The sequence below is a fragment of the Pezoporus flaviventris genome, unplaced genomic scaffold (genome assembly GCF_033815535.1).
Source record: "Pezoporus flaviventris isolate CSIRO_AGI_PZ_B2104156 unplaced genomic scaffold, CSIRO_AGI_Pfla_v1 ptg000121l, whole genome shotgun sequence".
Taxonomy (NCBI): domain Eukaryota; kingdom Metazoa; phylum Chordata; class Aves; order Psittaciformes; family Psittacidae; genus Pezoporus; species Pezoporus flaviventris.
The window spans coordinates 2,318,346-2,337,369 of NW_026892669.1; the positions used below are offsets into that span (position 1 = coordinate 2,318,346).

General features: G+C 40.7%; 1 protein-coding gene across 1 annotated transcript in view; it reads right to left on the reverse strand.

Annotated features, from left to right (window-relative positions):
* Positions 1–341: 341 nt before the first annotated feature.
* The window catches only part of LOC133282378 (terminal nucleotidyltransferase 4B-like), a 42,367-nt gene continuing 23,684 nt past the window's right edge, over positions 342–19,024 (reverse strand). Inside the window, exons 4-12 of the mRNA XM_061478400.1 lie at positions 16,819–16,939; positions 15,707–15,814; positions 6,759–6,887; positions 5,296–5,509; positions 4,483–4,609; positions 4,279–4,382; positions 2,725–2,909; positions 2,023–2,187; positions 342–730 (exon numbers count right to left, since the gene is read on the reverse strand). Coding sequence (XP_061334384.1) covers positions 554–730; positions 2,023–2,187; positions 2,725–2,909; positions 4,279–4,382; positions 4,483–4,609; positions 5,296–5,509; positions 6,759–6,887; positions 15,707–15,814; positions 16,819–16,939 — 1,330 coding nt within the window. The 3' untranslated portion in view covers positions 342–553. The remainder of the gene's footprint in view (positions 731–2,022; positions 2,188–2,724; positions 2,910–4,278; positions 4,383–4,482; positions 4,610–5,295; positions 5,510–6,758; positions 6,888–15,706; positions 15,815–16,818; positions 16,940–19,024) is intronic.

Below are 19,024 nucleotides of genomic sequence, written 5' to 3' on the forward strand. Positions count from 1 at the left end.
AAAAGTATTAACAAATCCACTATTACAAATGTCAGTTTTCCTATATGGTTATGTATACCTACACAATAAAATGGTAAGCATATGCAAAAATAATAAGAAAATCATGCACAAATTACTTTCACCTTTAAAGGATGGGTTTCACTCAAAATACAACTTTTTGCCTTTTTTCCCCCCTATTTTGTGTGTTTTATTTGTTTGTTACCAACCCCTAGACACACTGAGTACTACCTCTACAGGTCAGCATGAGCTGGTGGGAAATATATTTATTTTACATTGAAGCATTTATATCTTAAATGACCCTGTTTTAGCATATGACTTATTAAATGAGTAGCCTTTTCCTCTTTGTTGTTTTTATATTTTTCTTTTTTTTTTCTTTTTAGCATTTTTTGCAGTGATCAGTCTTCATGATCTGTTCTCTGGTGAGCTGGGAAAAAAAATTGCAGTTGCTAATCAGCAACAGTCTGAAGCTCTGGAAGAGATCCAAGGAGTCACTATCAAACTATCCTGTAGCATGAGATCATTGCACACAGAAAGGCAGTCATAAAATAGGCAACTATCTACAAAGGTCTGAAAGGGCTGCATCCCTCTTGTGCTTCCTCTTTTTGCCATGGAAGAAGTGATGGTGTGATTTGCTGCCTTGATGTTTGTTTGTGACTGAGGTACTGTGGCTTGAGTTTATTGGACCTTGGAAGCCTTTGTTAGAAGAGCAAAATAACCATGCAGATCCATGCTGTGAAATAAGGAGAACATGGTAAATCAGCGCTAAAAGGAAAAAAAGTGTGGCAACTACACAACCCTATTTCTGGATAATGAGGACGTTAACTCATGAAAGCATTACACTTGAAACAACTGATACAGCAACAGAAGCCAGGACAGCACAGTACCACAAATCTTTCACTTTGGTGGTTGCAAACAAATGCTCATCTCTAGACCCAAATCCATGCAGGTCAAGAAAGAAGAGCAGAGCATTTTGAATTTTGGAAAGGATCGAACTGTTCTGTTGCTCCGATTTTGCAATGATCAAAAAATGGTTTACAGAAGCAGACCACCACAATCCAAGACAACAGATGAAGACTAATCAAATCTCATCTTCTGTGCAAAATTATGACAAGATTCTTTTAAGGCCAGGACTAATTTTATACCACATCTTTTTACAGATGTAGAGTATCTCAGATCGTGCATTTGCACATTCCAGCACCAGAATTAGCTCTGTGTAGTAACACAAACACACATTCATGGTATATCCAAGGCCTAGCTTGTAAACTCAGTACTAGCTAGAGAGAGACTGTCAGCAAGTAGGAGGAAAGTCTCCAGCACTACTTTTCAGGAGTAATATTCCAGAAGATTCCAGACTATTTTCCATATATTAAAGAAGTCTTAAATTCTGAAAAATTATAAAAATGTAAACTGCATGTATCCAAAGTATATTCTATATAGAGGCATATAGTATTTCCAGATCACTGATTTGTCATAGAAGCATTCCTCAAAATGAGAAATCCCTTAAATGCATGAGCTCTGGTAGGCCTCATCATAAAGATATTTGTATTTAGGGGGAAAAAAGAGGGAATTTTATATATCAGCAAGCAATCTTCATTGCCCTTAATGAAAGACAGTTCAGCAAGTACTAACAGCTATCAGCTGCCAGTCATGTTTGAAACATACAATTTTACTAACTGTCTTTCACTAAGTGTAGGCATGTCTCTTTAGTTCTCAAATTCTGCTGTCACGACTGGACTGATATGCTTTCTATACAAAGGAAATGGGTGCAGCACATCTGTATGCTTCTGGCAACTTTAGGTTTCCCAAAATAAAGTCAATCTTATTTCATCTAGTTTAAGGCTGGGAAAGCCCCTGCTGCAAAGTCCTCTGTGTAAACTAAACAGTTTATACTTTTAATCTTTTTAGTGGAATGAAGGGAAGGTCAAAAACAGTGTTTCCTTTCCAGAACAAGCTACTCTTCCATGAAGGACATGCAATATTTAAATGATCTATACAGCTGTTGTCTCCAAACATTTCACAAACCTGAGATTTGTTCATGTTGCTGGAAGTATTGGCTGTTTGGCTATTTTGTGTTTTCCCACTTGACTGGGAAGATTCCAGTGACACTTCTTGTGACCCCACTCTGGTTTTGGTAGACTGACGACAACTCAACTGTTTAGAGGTTTTGCACGGTGTTCCATCAGAATCCTTCAGGAAAATGTAAAGTATTAGTGAGTGTTTCTATTAGTGAGTTTTCCAATAAAGCTAGCAGTAGACAAAAATTCAAATGTGTTTATTTTATTAGATACTAAAATTCTTTCAATCTTACTGAGTAAAACAGATTTAAAAATGTATTGATGCATGATTCTGATTTTGGGATTTAGCTTTTGGTTTTAAATAAAATTCCCAAACATTGTTTAAGGCTTTTTTTTTTTTAAACACAGTTTTCTCAGAGAAAAAGAGGGCTATGTAACTCTATCTGCTGCATTCACTTTATACATGTGTTGTGTCAAAAACACACTGCAACTTACATGTGTAGAAATTGCATAAGAGGTAACATCTTATGCAAGTTAGGATTCTGGATGAAATAACTAACTAGGATTCCAAGCTTTCAAAATGTATTCTGTGGAAGTAAAGATCAGGAAAAAAAAACAACCACCCACCCCCTCCCCCCCCCCAAAAAAAAAAACACCAAAAAGACCCCACAAAACAAAACAAAAAAATCAGAAAACCACCAGTACTTACTACATCACTACAGCTGGACAGTGTAGAGGATGATGATGAAGGACCTGATGAAGAATTTGAAGAATGTTTACTAAGTATTTCTGAAGTTTTATTTCTAGGTTTTGATAGTGCTTCATCCTCTTCAGCAAGATTATTGTTGCATTTGTCTAGCTGCTGAGTATCTACTATCAAGGTTACTCCATTACCTATTAAAAAGCAAAATGGAAGCATCACCACACAGTAACTACTAAAATATGTTGCTTTTTTTTAATATATCCCCTCAGGTATTATATATCTATTATATCCAGCAGGACATGTAGAGACATCTGCACATGTACATACTTTTAATACATGCAGACATGTTTTGTATGCATGTACTGCCTGCAGCAAGCCAACAACTCACAGATGGTGCAGTGGTTTCCCAAGAAGATCCATTAACATAAACTGTGGAAACCACCAAGCATTACCAACAGTTCAAGCTGGAAATTAGAGAGATAAAGAGATGGAAGAAGGTAGTAACAAAGTTCAGATGTGCTGCGTGATGAGACTGATTCATGACACACTTCAACAGCACTCAGTTAGGTTTAAATTCCTTTCCTATGTGCCCAGTACTCAGCAGCTCCCATTTTTCTTCTACTGGAGCTGCTAAGTGTCATAAGAACTTCAAATAAGCCTGGTTGCTTATTTGAAGCAACCCTACACTGAAAATACGAGATACAGAACTCTCATATCTCACTAACTTCTACCTTAAGTATAAAAAGGAAAAATCAGAACTTAAATCTAAAATAAACCTACAAGACAACTACTGTAACTGCCACCATTATCTTCCTGATACAGGGTTATTTTATTACTGTTTTATCTTACGTAAGACTCCCAGGAGTTACCTCTGATTTACACAGCATACACTTGCTGCCTCACTAGCTGTGTTTGCATACGGAGGTTAATACATAGATCACATCAGGTAGCCAAGTGTTACTCTGGAGCTTGTGGGACTGAACAGTGGTTGTCTGCCATGACCAGGTTGTACAGCAGTGCCACAAGGGTCTGCAGACTGATAAAACACAAATGGTCCAGGAGCACATTCAATTTACAAGGACAGTGAGGGAAATCACTAACAAAAGCTTTAAAAAAATAAACAAAATCCCATCCTAGCCTAAAGACTTGGTAGTTGTGTCATCATCTCTCCTTAACCCCGAACAAAAGAAGACTTCTAGAAGGCAACCTTCTAAAATTAACTGGAGGTGTTAGAATTCATTTTACTTTTAAAACTTCCAGACAGCAGATACACCTACACCAAAAGAGGCTGGCGACTGGCTGGTGAAGTCAGAAGATGGGCAATGAAAACAAATAATATATGCTGGCCACATCTACTGCAGTAGAATAAAGATAGACATGGTATGGCCTTTTTACTCTTATACAAATCTACATCTTCTGGATAAGAACAATAGGAAAAGCAAAAAAGTGAATTCATATTAAAATGCATGCATTGCCTCATGTGAGGCAAAAGCAACAGCAAAATCTGATCAAAACATGCAGGAAGCTTCCCACTATCAGCCATGCTTAGTCAAAACTTACCGTTACATGAAGACTCCGCCCTACTTTGCATTCCCCACTGCTTTGATATCCACTCTCTGTATGCGGCCACCTCTTGTGTTACTCTAATTATTCTACCTAATATACTGTAAAAGAGGGAAAAGAATAAAAAAAAAACATGATTAATTTTTAGACACACAAAAATATAAGCAAGTTCTATCTGAGATTTAGACTCATAAAATTTACCTTTCCATTTCGTTGTTAGGGTAATATTTAGCTATTGGGGAAACTGCATGGCTCAAAACAACATAGGCATAATCAAAAGCCTGTTTCACTTGCATGGCACCATAGGAACTCCTCCCAACATCATTACCTTAAAGTAAGAATACAATTAAATAAATAAATAAGATTGAAACTGTAGTTATCTCCTTTCAGACAAGAGACAGTGATATTTTTTAAAAATTACCCTTACGTCCCAACTCACTGCAGTTACCTCTTGTAGAATAGGACTACTGGAGCATAGATATTCAAAAGAGCTTTTTTTTAATATAGATATTTATATGCACAGAGGTTCAAAACAGCAATTCTCTGGGTAAAAGCGCAATACATGAATCAAAAAATAAGAAAACATAAAATCCTGCACTGCTTATATCACACATGTAACAGGACTGTCCTGGATAACATTTTTCTAGATCAGAAATACATTAACTCTTTCAGCAGCACTTGACTCGCCATTCCAGAAGCCACCCCACTGAAGCCAACAGTCAACCTTAACATAAAGGTAATAGTACAGAATGAAGCCACTATGGATTTATGTAGCACTTACATGTAGCACTTATGTAGCACAGGCACACTCTGGGCTGACATGGTAATTTACTAAGAACGTGTCTTAAAGAACACTGTTGTGTTCTGAGTGCATCTTGTGTTCAAAGACACGAATGAGGTGTTTCTGTTTGGGTTTTGGTGGTCATTCTACTATTCTACTATCCTGAGATTTAACTCCTCTAGATTAAGCATTCCCATAATTTTTGTATGTTAAGTGTTGGTTTATGAGGATACCTGGCTGTAATGGATCTTCAATATACAGCATTGATGGTCTGTAGCCATCCAGCATGCTTTTTTGCACTTCATCTTTGGCAACGTAAGAGCCACCATCCTTTATTCGGATTCCAGTCTTCAGATAATTGAAGTGACGTCCATATAATTCAAAAAACTCTATTAAAAGAACACCATAGTTGGCATTGGTCATACAGGCATCTTCCCTGGGATGTAGCTATTGAGAAGAGAGAAAAAAAAATAATAATTTTCTTAAGACTTCAAGTTTCAAGTACCTTTAAGTGCCTTTGCTTTTTCACAGCAAGCATGTCTAAATACAATTAAAAATAATAAACCAGAATATATAAAGCAAACTTGTCTAAATATATTTTCCTTGATAAAGAAGTTTTAAATCTTTAAAACAAGATGCTATAAAAACTTTTATAAACTAATACCTCTTAAAAATAAGGCTATCAAGTATTAATGTTTCTGTATTTGAACTTTCAGTTCAGTAAGTGACCTTCCAGCACTAATGGTGCATAAATATATATCCACACTTCACAAACCTGGGTTTGGAATACAAATACAGGCTTCTAACATTCACAGCTATGTAAATGATCCCCTATGCTTTTAAGATGCAACCTGAGAGATGATGAACAAAACCAGTTCATAATTTAAACAGATACAAAACCTAACTGCTTCTTCTGCAGAGCAAATGGAGATGCTATTAGTCAATATAAGAAAAATTGGGGTTGGAAGAGACTGAGATTTTAGTTTCTTTCAAAAAGATATGCCTGTTGTCTTCATTTCTTTTGTGCTCAGCAAGCAACTGCACTAGCACTCAGCAAACACCAAGCTCCAGCTCAAGGTTCAGGTTTAAAAGTAACTACAGTCTGAAAAGTACAGACATACAAATGCACACGCAGTTACACAATGACATTTGGTACAAGAAAATAAATGAATCTGATAAAGCCAAAACCTGGCTACTGCATATTTCTACAATATTTTTCTCCCCCAGGCACAACAATATAAATTTAGTTCATGCATTTTGTTCTCTTAGATTTAAGAGAAAGTTGTAAAATGTGTTTGATTTCAGCTTAAAACCCTAGACAAAATAGTAAAATTCCACTGCATTCATTAAAGCACATCCAGGGTGTCAGACCTGGAAAATAAGTCTTATAAAGGACAGCTGCATCTAACTAGCTTGCTCCAAATAAACCATACAATAGTCAAGTTATTTTACCATGAATGACACTTGTGCCTGGTACCGATACACTAACAGATGTTCCAAACACCTCTAATACCGAAAGTGCCAGTATCAGAAAAAGAACAGAAGACAGGTGGGATGTTGTCTGTTTTTAAATGAAAAGAGGGTGCAAAACCACAAACAGGAGCACTTAGATGACTAAATTTAAGGACTGATCAAATTCTTTCTTAATATAACATCCTTTTTCACCAATGGCATCAATAGATTTCATTAAGCTTACCTGAAGGAAGCTGACAGCCATTAAAAAAAGACTGTAAGAACCGATTCCACCTGTAAATACTTCATTAAGGTCCCTCTGTAACAGGAACTGTTTCAATACTAAAACTAGATATGGTAACACGGGGTATTTCTGAAAGAGAAAAGCAAAGGTGTTAGGACACTGTGATGCATACCTACAGCTGATACTAAGAAAGCACGCTAAAGCAATCTATCTGTTATATTACATCTCAAAGCTAAGTATAATTCTAATTTATTACTTTTAATACCAGGGGAGAAGCTAACTGTTCTGCCTGTGGTCAATACAGGTATTTTACCTCTTCAACTCCAGTGGCAGATATTAAAAATAGAAAAAAAAGTTACTACCTCATAAAATCAGAATTATTTTGTTTGAATACATAAATATATTTGATTTTCTCATACAAGTGAAAAGGAAGAACTGTGGAGATATCCATGTCTGTAACAAAACCTTCCTGCCGCAACCAAGCTGATATCCCACAGCGGGCTGAAAATTATGTCTTGAAAATTCTTCAGATGCCCAGAGTTGAAAACAGTTCTTCAATATTACTACACCCAGATAACACTTTTGAAGAAGCCAAATACTTACTTTTGGGTACCTGGTCCTTCAATAGATTTGTCAGCATGGATTTCCTTAGAAGTGTACATACACTGCACGTGCAGAGAACACGAATCTTTTGGACAGCAGTGGAGGCTGGGGCTACGCCTGCACTCTGAACACCCCTTCACAGGGCAGGGGGCAAAAGAGGCTCAATAACATCAATACAGAACCAAGGCCCTTACTTTCAGAAACGTGGATCATGGTATCTATGATTGCAAAATATTAAAGGGAAATTGAGAATTTTTCCAAGAACTTCTCTGCACAAGTCTTAGTGTATCAGGAGCCCTATTTAACCTAAGATCCCAAGATCACTTTTTTGAACTATTAAGAACTTAAGAGTTACAAGGTAGAGTGTTGACTATCTGTCTATACCAAAATTCAAAGATGGGATTTTTCTCAGGAAACTGCAAATCCTTAATTAAGGCATCAGCTGCCTCAAACTTCCAAATAAATTGAATTAACAGAAATAGGCATTTTCCAAGGATAATAATGAGCATGACACCCCCATTAGGTAATTCAAAGTTATGTGGGTCAAAATAAGACCCAAGACAATGCCCTGCAAGTGTTTCATAGAAAGATCCTCAAGAACACCATTACCAGTGTGTGCCAGGGCTGAGTGCCACCTCTGCCTGCCACACCAGGCTCGGCCACCTGCACTCAAGGCCAGCACTGGTGTGGCACAGCTGCACAGCCTTGGCTTGGGCTGCTGGGAAAACAGCCCTGTGGGAAAGCGCCATGTGGGAAGGCTTGTGGGGAATCCCTCCACCTCTCTCAAGAGCTGCTTTCATCTCCATTGCTCCCCTGGTGTCTGCCTGAGCCACGCTGCTGTCCAATGATGTTGATCCTGACACTAACAACTGACACAGCATCCTCAGCCTCAACCTCCTCACAGGGAAACGGTCTTCCAGCTGCTGGATGGCCTGTAAGCTGACGCCGACTACTGTCACCAGACCTGCTCTGAGCCTCAGGTCGGAGTCCCATGGGTCTGCACCCCCACCCCATGCCTGCCTGGCTGCCACACACAACTCCCACTACCACCTTAGGAGAACAGCCTGCTCTCACCATGCCCTGACCCAAGGCCAAAGGGTTCAGCTAAAGCAGTCAATTTTCTCCATCTTAGTAGCTGGTGCAGTGCTGTGGTTTTGACTTTCAGCCTGTGAACAATGCTGACAAAATTGATGTTTTCAGTTGTTGCTAAGTAATGCTTACTCCAATCAAGGATTATCTCAGTCTCATGCTCTGCCGGGGAGGAGGGGAAGCCAGGAGGAAGCAGACAGGGGACACCTGATCCAAACTAGGAAAAGGGGTATTCCATACCAACGCATGTCATGCCCAGTATATAAACTGGGGGAAGATACCCAGAAGGCCCAGATCGTGGCTTGGGTCAGGCTGGGCATTGGTTGGAAGGTGGTGAGCAATTGTGTTCCCTTCCTTTGTAATTTCCCTTATCATTATTACTATCGGTGGTACCAGTAGTGGTTTTGTGTTATACCTTAGTTATTGGACTGCTCTTATCTCAACCTGTGGGAGTTACATTCTTTTGATTCTCCTCCCCATCCCCCTCAAGGAGCGGGAGGAGGAATGGGGGGGAGTGAGTGAGCGGCTGTGTGTTTCAGAGTTATTAGCCGTGCATAAACCATGACACTCTCCAAGCGGTTACAGATAACCTAAGCAACAGGTGCATGCTAACGCGCTTTTTTTTCTAAGCACACAAAAATGGTGTCAGGCTCTCAATAGAAGACTACCTCCTATCCCAAAATTAGAATCAGAGAATCATAGAACGGTTAGGGTTGGAAAGGACCTTAAGATCATCAAGTTCCAACCCCCCTGCCATGGGCAGGGACACTTCACACTAAACCATATCACCCAAAGCCTCGTCCAACCTGGTCTTGAATACTGCCAGGGATGGAGCATTCACAACCTCCATGGGCAACCTATTCCAGTGCCTCACCACCTTCACAGTAAAGAACTTCTTCCTTATATCTAACTTAACTTCCCCTGCTTTAGTTTAAACCCATTTCCCCTTGTCCTATTGCTACAGTCCCTGATGAGGAGTCACTCTCCAGCATCCCTATAGGCCGCCTTCAGATACTGGAAGGCTGCTATGAGGTCTCCACGCAGCCTTCTCTCCTCCAGGATGAACAGCCCCAACTTTCTCAGCCTGTCTTCGTACGGGAGGTGCTCCTGCCCCCTGATCATCCTCGTGGCCCTCCTCTGGACTTGTTCCAACAGTTCCGTGTCCTTCTTATGTTGAGGACACCAGAACTGCACACAATACTCCAAGCGGGGTCTCACGAGAGTAGAAGAGAGGGGCAGGATCACCTCCTTCGACCTGCTGGTCACGCTCCTTCTGATGCAGCCCAGGATATGGTTGGCTTTCTGGGCTGCAAGCACACAGTGAATCCGGCTCATGTTCGTTTTCTCATCAACCAACACCCCCAAGTCCTTCTCCACAGGGCTGCTCTGAATCTCTTCTCTGCCCAACCTGTAGCTCTGTCTGGGACTGCCCTGATGCAGGTCTAGGACCTTGCACTTGTCATGGTTAAACTTCATAAGGTTGTGTCCTGGGTTCAGCAGGAGCAGTCATTCTTTTTCTCCTTCTTAGTAGCTGGTGCGGTGCTGTGTTTTTTGACTTTCAGCCTGGGAACAGCGCTGATAACACCAATCTTTTTAGTTACTTCTCAAATGTTTAGTCTGACCAAGGACTTTGTGAGTCTCATGCTCTGTCAGGGAGGAGGGGAAGCTGGGAGCAAGCTGAGACAGGACAACTGACCCAAACGAGCCAAAGAGGTATTCCATACCACAGCACGTCATGCCCAGGATGTAAATGGGAGTTACCCGGAAGGTAACTGCTCAGTCAGGCTGGGCTTCCATGAGTGGTATTGTATTCTCTTCCCTTGTTATTTTCCTTATCATTATTATTAATGGTGGTAGCAGTAGTGGTTTGTGTTATACCTTAGTTACTGGGCTGTTCTTATCTGAACCCGTGGGAGTTAAATTCTTTTGAGTCTCCTCCCTGTACCTCTAGGAGCGGGGGGGGGGGGGGGGGGGAGGGAAGACTGCGTGCCTTGGATTTACGGCCTGGGCTTGAACCATGACAGGTTGGCATTGGCCCGTATCACAAGTGTGTCAAGGTCCCTCTGGATGGCATTCCTTCCCTCCAGTGTATCAAATGAACCATACAGCTAGGTGTCCTTTGGATACCCTTGAGACCTGCCTGCTGATTGTGATGGGGATCACCATGTTGGCACACATAGAGTGTTTCTTTCCCACAACCATTTTGTCTGATCTCAAAAGTTAAACAGAACTGGGTTTGGGTCTGGTCTAGGGTTAGATGACGATATAGGAGGACCACCAAAAGATTTTCCTGAGGCTGGACAGTCATGAGTGGCAGGGTGTGTGGGATAGTATGGGCAAGTATCTAGGCCAGTGGGCCCCTCCAGTGCTTTGGAACTTCACCACTGAACAAGTGCAAAATCCAGAAAAATTGGTAAAACACTCAAATGAGGTGTGTTGTCATCCTGATCATACCAGAAAGGGACAAATCCTGGCAACGTGCTGGGGCTAGGCCTACGCCTCCAGAGCCCTGTTCAACACTATCCAGCACCTTCAAAGGGAAAAAAATGTCTTTGGATCTGATGGCAAAGCAACAGATAACGCAGCTACTCCTACTCCAAATACAGCAAGTACACCAACCCCAATGACAAGTACAGCAGCTACTCAAACTCTGACAGCAACAGACACGGCAGCTACTCCAGCTCCAAGCACAGCAGCTACACCAGCCCCAGTGACAAGCCCAGCAGCTACTCAAACTCTGACTACAACAGACAACGAAGCTACTCCAACTACAAGTACAGCAACTACACGAACCCCAGCAACAAGTACAGCAGCTACAAAAACCCCGATAGCAACAGACAGCGCAGCTACTCCAGCTCCAAGCACAGCAGCTACACTAGCCCCAGTGACAAGCATCACAGCTCCTCAAACTCTGACTACAACAGACAACACAGCTAATCCAATCCCAAGCACAGCGGCTGCACCAACCCTGACAACAGATAGTGCAGCCACTCCAACCACAATGATATTCACGGCAGCTAAACTAGAGGACCAGTTCGTGCCAATATCGGTTGCCCTTGTACGCAAGGGGAAAAGCAAAAAAGAGGCACAAAGAGCAACCCGTACAGTGAAGAAAGATGAAGAACCAATGCACTTACTGCACGGGACTGAATAAGAACAAGAGCTATTATTACGTGAATCAGAGGAAGAGGAAGAAGAAAAGGTGACTTCTTGACCCCAGACTTCAACCAAGCTATGAAAGATGCGAAAAGATTTTACCCGCCATCCAGGGGAGCACATCACCACCTGGTTGCTCCTATGCTGGGACAATGGGACCGACAGTCACGAACTAGAAGGTACAGAAGCCAAGCAGCTGGGATCACTTGCTAGGGAAGGGGGAATTGAAAAAGCAATTGCAAAAGAGAAATGGTCTCTCAGCCTCTGAAGGCAACTATTGGCAGCTGTGAAAGAAAGGTTTCTGTACAAGGACGATGTTATGAGCCATTCGGCCAAGTGGACTACACTAGAGAAAGGCATCCAGTCTCTGAGGGAATCAGCCATTGTAGAGATGATCTATCAAAGGCCGGATGCCGGGAATGCACCCAGAGATCCAGATGAAGTCAAATGTACACAACCCATGCGGCGCAAATTTACACAAAATGCACCGTCATCATATGCCCACTCATTGGCATCAATAACTTGGCATGACGTAGCACCGCCAAGAGTGGATGAAGTGATTCTTCAACTCCGACAGTTCGAAGATAATCTCACCCCTTCCATCATTTCAGCCGTGGAAAAACTGTCTCAGGAGTTCAAACAATTGAGAGATGATTTCTCCAATCTATCCATCTCCCCATGTGTACCAACACGTCTCAGCTATTAACAAAAGGCATCTTAGTGCTTGAGAGAAAAGATATAAGAGGTACAAGACACAGGCTACCCCATGACTGTCCAGCTTCAGGGAAAATCTTTGTGGTCCTCCTGTATGATCGTCTAACCCAAGACCAGACCCAAACCCCAACCTGCTTAACTTTTGAGATCAGAAGAAATGAGCCATGCCCAGCGTGGTATGGGTGCGGGTAAAACACACTCTGTATGTATGCCAACATGCTGATCCCCTTCACAACTAGCCACAGAACTAGCATCAATATTATATTAGATCTTGACAAAAGCATAAAGGCATCACAAAGCTAAGAATGTAATAGTAACTATTATTACTATTTTCAATACAGGATAATAATAAAAGCATCCTCTGTAAAACTGTTTGGGTTCAGTCAAACCAGGATTTATTTGTCCACCAGAAATATCTGAAAAGTGCTTCTCCACAATCAAACAACCACTGATGGGTTCGGAAAAAAAATAAATGTCCTTCCACATTTTCAAACAAAACAGTATGCTCAGCTGAACAGCAAAGAGAGCCTTTACTGAATAAACAATCCTGAAAATATTCATAAACTGATACAACATATGACCTTTACAGAAAGGAATGAGACAATATCTGCTGTTGTACAATAATTTGGAATATGAGAAACACTGAATTATTATAAAAGAAACCCACACTTCAATCCCTCTCTCATCAAATCTGGAAAGATGGACGAGGAAGAGTGAGGAAATCGGAACAGAACCATTAAAGGATTTTGATTTATAGAACTGGAATTTAAACTGTTGAAGCTCCGGAGCCATGTACATATTTAAAGTATCCCAAATACAGGACACTATCGTGACTTGAGAAATCTGAGACTTAGTTTTGTAGTGTGCCAACGCTGCCACTTATGGTTTTATTCTATGTGGACAGAGATATGTATTTGCATTCATAAGATAACTTAAGACTTCACAGTACTGTAATGGACTCCTACTCCTGTATGTTATTGTTACTATTTATCCTACATTTCTTCAAACTTACTCGCTTTCCTAACCTCGTCCCTAGCTTCCTGGACAACATCCCTGTATCCTTCCCAGGCCGCCTGTCCTTGTTTCCACCTTTTATAAGCTGCTTTTTTTCCCCTCTAAGTTTTCTCAGCATCCATGGAGGTCTCCTGGCCCTCCTGCCACATTTCCTTCTAGTCGGAACACAACACTCCTAAGCTTAGAGCAGATCCTTGAATATCAGCCAGCAGTCTTGGGCCCCTCTGTCCTCTAGGGCTATATCCCATGGAACCTTATTAAGCAGGTTTCTGAAGAGGCCAAAGTCTGCTCTCTTGAAGTCCAGGGCAGTGAGCTTGCTGCACGCTCTTCTCACTGTCCTAAGGATCTCAAACTTGACCATCTCATAAACGTTACAGCCAAAGCTGCCCTGGCGCATCACATTCCCTAACAGCCCCTCCCTGTTGGTGAGCACAAGGTCAAGCATGGCACCTCTCCTTATTAGCTCCTCTATTACTTGCAGAAGGAAGTTGTCTTCCACACGATTGAGGAACCTCCTCAATTTCTTGTGCCAGGCCGTACCATGCCTCCAACAGATATGGGGGTGGTTGAAGTCCCCCATGAGGACAAGGGCCTTTGAGCATGAGGCTGCTCCTATCTGTCTATAGAGTGCTTCATCCACACAGTCCTTGTGATCGGTTGGCCTGTAGCAGATCCCCACTATAATGTCCCCCATCGCAGTTCTCCCTTTGACCCTAACCCACAAGATCTCTGTTGACCCATCACTTGTCCCCAGACAGAGTTCCATACTCTCTAGCCTATCATTAACATAAATAGCTACTCCCCCCTCCTCGTCTGCCTGGCCTGTCTTTCCTAAAGAGCCTATAACCTTCCATTTCAACACTCCAGTCATAAATCAAGAAGCACATAGTCAATTTTGGGCAAGCAGGCAGGGCCTTATGGACTTACCTAAAGAGAAATGTGTATGCAGAATCTAACTGAAATACAGCCCTTGTGTTGTGGCAGAAAACCAAATACAGATTGCCTGTCCACCACAAGGCAATGTGACAATGCACAGTATGCAAAAACTGAAGTTAGCTGCCAAATTCCAAGTACGTGTCCTGAGACAGAGAATCTGGGCATCTTCTTTCACCAACAAGAAGCTACACAGCACAAAACTATCGGTCTTGATTTAGCAGCAAAAGGCTGCCCAACACAATCAACTTCTGTTCATCAGATAGAGACTGAGAAAAGGAAGGTCTCTGAACCCACCCCACCCTCTTAATGTGAATGCAGGTGCAGGAGGCCTCATCAACACAAGGTTTATATATAAGCACACAGGTGAGACTATGCAGACAAGAACTCAGATTATTCTACTGAAACTAAGGACAGAAGTTTTTCTTCTGTGTCTTTCTACAGGTTAAAGAAATAAGACACTGTAGAAGCAAACCGAGCTAATTTCATACCTGCTACTAAACATACATAAGGGAACTGAAGATTAACAAGGTGAAGTCCATACTTTCAACTCATCAGCAACTGAAAATCCCCCCAAATTTAGAAGACCTCCTGCAACTCAATGACATTATTAAACCAGATGTACGTGATTTCTAACCCTTATGACTGAAAGTGAAGTGCTTGCTTTATTCAGTTTTATGAAGGAGTTTTACATGTTTAGCTATTGAAATACTTTGATTCTCCTGCTGTCATTAGTTTTGTTAAAAACCCCAAGCAGTCAGTAGTAGAACAGTAATACCTACACACTTAAGTGAGACTGAACTGCACTTCATCCCCCTACACAGAACATAAAAACAGAAGAAAAATTTTCTACTGCTTCTATGAGACATTTGCTATGAGTGTCCCAATGCACTGAATAGGGGAAGGGAAGGAAAGGAAAATAGTGTAAGGATCCTTCAAAACTTTAAATACACATTAATCCTAACAAAATGACCCCATATACTAAACAAAACCAACTGTAATGTATCTATCAAACAGGTATTGGTGAAACCCTGAACAATAACTTACTAAATTTAACTTATTCTACCTTATTAGCATTTGTATGCTGAAATAATATTCATTCTAGAACAAGATTAATCCTACTCTCTCAGCAATGTGTGGTTATTACTAATTTTAAGTTCAAGGAGCCACAGGTAGAGCAGAACATTTTAGACAGGTATTAGTGCATTCTCTTTAGTACCATTAAAGAACTGTACCATTAAAACTTCTCAATACTTCATACATTGCTATTTTCGTGTCTTTCAGGGCAAAATATCTAAAACCTAAGAACATCATGGAGTAGCAGTAGACAACAAAAATAACAGAGTGAAAGTGTATCTCTAGTCAGGATGCAGTCAAAGTAAAATATAAAATCAAATCATCAAATATTCAGCTCTAGCTCTATTACAGTGTTGCCTAACCTTGATAAAATCTTTGATGAGCTGGGCTGCTTTAACCCCGTTCTGTACATTAAAGCTTATATCAACTTTTACTTCAGTGAAGCAATCTGTCAGTTTAATAATAGGTACCTGCAAAAGAAAGACAGGTTAAGTCAATACAGATTTCCAAGAGACATTTGGTTTCATTCATACTTATATGCACCAGTAAAACTGAAACGTTTTATGACTTTGTTGAGAGAAAACAGTACTCCTATTTATTTAAGAACGCACTCTCCTTGCCAATCTGTTTACATCAACTTTGCTTTTCTAACTCATAAATGCCATTTTCAATTTACTATCCTGTTTAACAGAACTTAACACTAATCTTCAAAGTGATTCCTTTTAAATTGTTTTTAGTTGTCTCCTAGTGCAGCAGCACAGCTCTAGTGGGAAAAACAATCACCAGAGGGAGACAAACGCTTAAGAAATTAAGATCAATGGTAATAGATACTCAAGAAAATACACACTCCTGTCATTGCGGGTCACTGATTCCTCATCAAAATCATCTTCAGACAAGAAGCACAAGTTACTGAGAACACTATGACATATCTCCACCTGAGTGGTTTCCAAATTACCTCTCTCTACTAATAATAGCCATCAATTAGACACCTGTTTAAGCCCCAACACACTTACATACTCTTACAATTAGCAGAAGGTAGGAAGTTATAATGGAATTTATCCTATCCTGTGCGAGGCATACCATTACATATTTATATAAGGCTGTACTTAGTACTTCTATGTGAAAATGTATTATGTCTGCTTACTTACAATAAGAAAAAATTACTTATGTAAAAACTGAGTCCAGAAATTCACAAGTTTGATCACATTAATTCACAACAATGACTAATATAATCTCACTTTAAAACAAGTGTATGTTGTGTAGCATGAACAATCAGATTATTTTCCCCAACAGAAGAAATGCTTCTGTTGCAGCACTATCAATTATTTTAGAGTAATAAAAACTGTAATAAATAAAAAAGTTCTAGCTTATATTTATATATAGTTTCTGCTTATGAAAATTCATCCTTTTAACCAAGATATTTTATTACACATTTAGCTTAGAACAAGGAAACACCTTCTTCCCCCAAACTTACAGTTGCTTTATCTAAAACCTTTACTGAGTTTTCATCTGCTACATTGTGCTTTCTAAGAGCTTCTTCCAGGGTCCAAAGAGGCAATGTCTCCCACTTTCCAAACACAACTAAATCAATATCACTGAAATAGAAAGAAAGCACAGATTTATTCAAATTAAAAGACCAATACACTTAAAAGATAAACAGCTGACATCCACACATAACCAAAATAAAGCTGACAGAATGTAACCAAATAATTTATTCTTAATTTTCTGAGGAAAGAGGTGGGGGATGAACTCTTACACCTGGGGAACTACAGAATATTTCAGATTACCAAGGGAGGGGACAGACACACACACACACACACATATACACACACACACACACACACCCCCCCCCCACTTGGGCTGCAAATCCCAAGATTAGTCTCCTCAGGCCACGCTGTCAGCAGAAATGGATCAGCTTCACCAGAGTGATTCTGAGCAAGAAAGTAACTTGTTGTGGAGCACCACCTTTGGGCTGTATTAATCAGTAACCCTGATTTAACAGCCTGTCACTGAAAGGGAAAGTCCTGGTCTCCATCCTCTGCTCCCAGATGCATGGCCCTGTCTCCTCCTTTGCTGCAGGTCTGGTGTTTGTCTAATCTACAGCAAATCAACTCAACATATTAATGGATGTGGCAAAAACCAACTCCCCACCCCTAAAAAAACCCAAAACATTGTGGGGTAATTTCCTGCCTCTTTGCATTTCAAAGTTGGGTTTCTGGGTGATCAGAGCACCAGCTAGCACATGGTAAGCAGCTGGTCTGTAGCGCCAAGAATAGGGAGCGGGGAAGGAGATCGGAAAATGTGGCAACTTTGACTTCAGGAAGCAACAAGCTGTTAAGCAAGGTCAAACTAATTAACTTCATTCATTAACTCAGCTCCTTGAAGAGGTGTCTCCATCCCTACACTTCCTCCCTATGCACATACACATTCTTCTGACTACAAAGGGATTTGACACCCTAATTCAGTGCCTAAACTCAAATCCAAAAGATGACTGGTGTCCAAACCAAAGCCAGTAAGGGCTACTGTGAGATCTTGAGCTCTTTCCTCTTTGCTCCCCAACTTCTTTGATTTTCCCTGCTTGGTTGGGTACACAAAGGAGACGAGCATATAACCCTGCAGCTATACGAGCAGACCAGTGGCACAGAAAACTGCAACAGGCAACACCAAAAAAATTAGGAATACTTTTCCTCCCAACAGATCCTACAGGTCTGCTGTTTCACAGACAACACTGCTTTAACAACCTCAAAGAAACCGAAATATCTCTTGCCAACAAGCAGTGTCAGCAGCAGTTCAGCTGCATGCCATTTAGCTGGCAAGGGTAGGCAGCACTCAGCCAGCTGCAGAAAACTATGTTAAAAACCTGCTTGGAGAGCAGGAAATGCTACTGGACACTTCTAAACTAAATTGGTGTTAAACCCACTACTGATGCTGAGAGTTAACAAGACACTCTTTTTTTTCTGATACACACCAAGAGAGAAAAAGTAGTTCTGTTGTCACCTTGAGTATAGATATTGCCTGAAAAATAACAGAGATGCAGCAGCTAAACAACCCTGTACCCAAACCTTCAATATCAGCTTAAGTAAAAGATTAGACAAAATATAACACAGAATAACAGAATAAAAAAAAACACACTGCAGGTCTTTCTGAATCCCAGAAACTGAAATCTAAATTAACTATACAGTTACTGACGGGTAGGGAAAACTTAGAGCAAAAGGAAGCTTGGATAGAAGGCAACAGTGAATTAATTACCCCCATGCAAACACTCATTATTTTGAAAGTATAGCAAGTACTGCCACAGGAAGGGTTTTGTTGGCTTATGTACTGTGTTTAAAAACACCTGCATTTTTTCTCCCCCCCAAAACTCTGCTGAGACAAGTATGGAGAAAAGGCAGTATATGAAATCAAATAGACAACAGCAAAGTGGTTTTGTTGCATCAGTTTCAAAATAATCAGTCATGTGGATAGGTATAGCTCTCTTGCATTATCAGCAACCCATCAAGTTTAATCAAGCCTATTTAAAATCAATGGAAAAAAAGCCAAAAATGAGGCATTGTGAAAACAATGTGTATTTGTACACCTTACTTCTGACTTTCCAAACAGAAACTGAGCAATTCAGTCTTCCTGCAACCCCTTAGACTAAAATGGGTATTAAAACATCTGTCAGATTCTTTTTTCAAAAC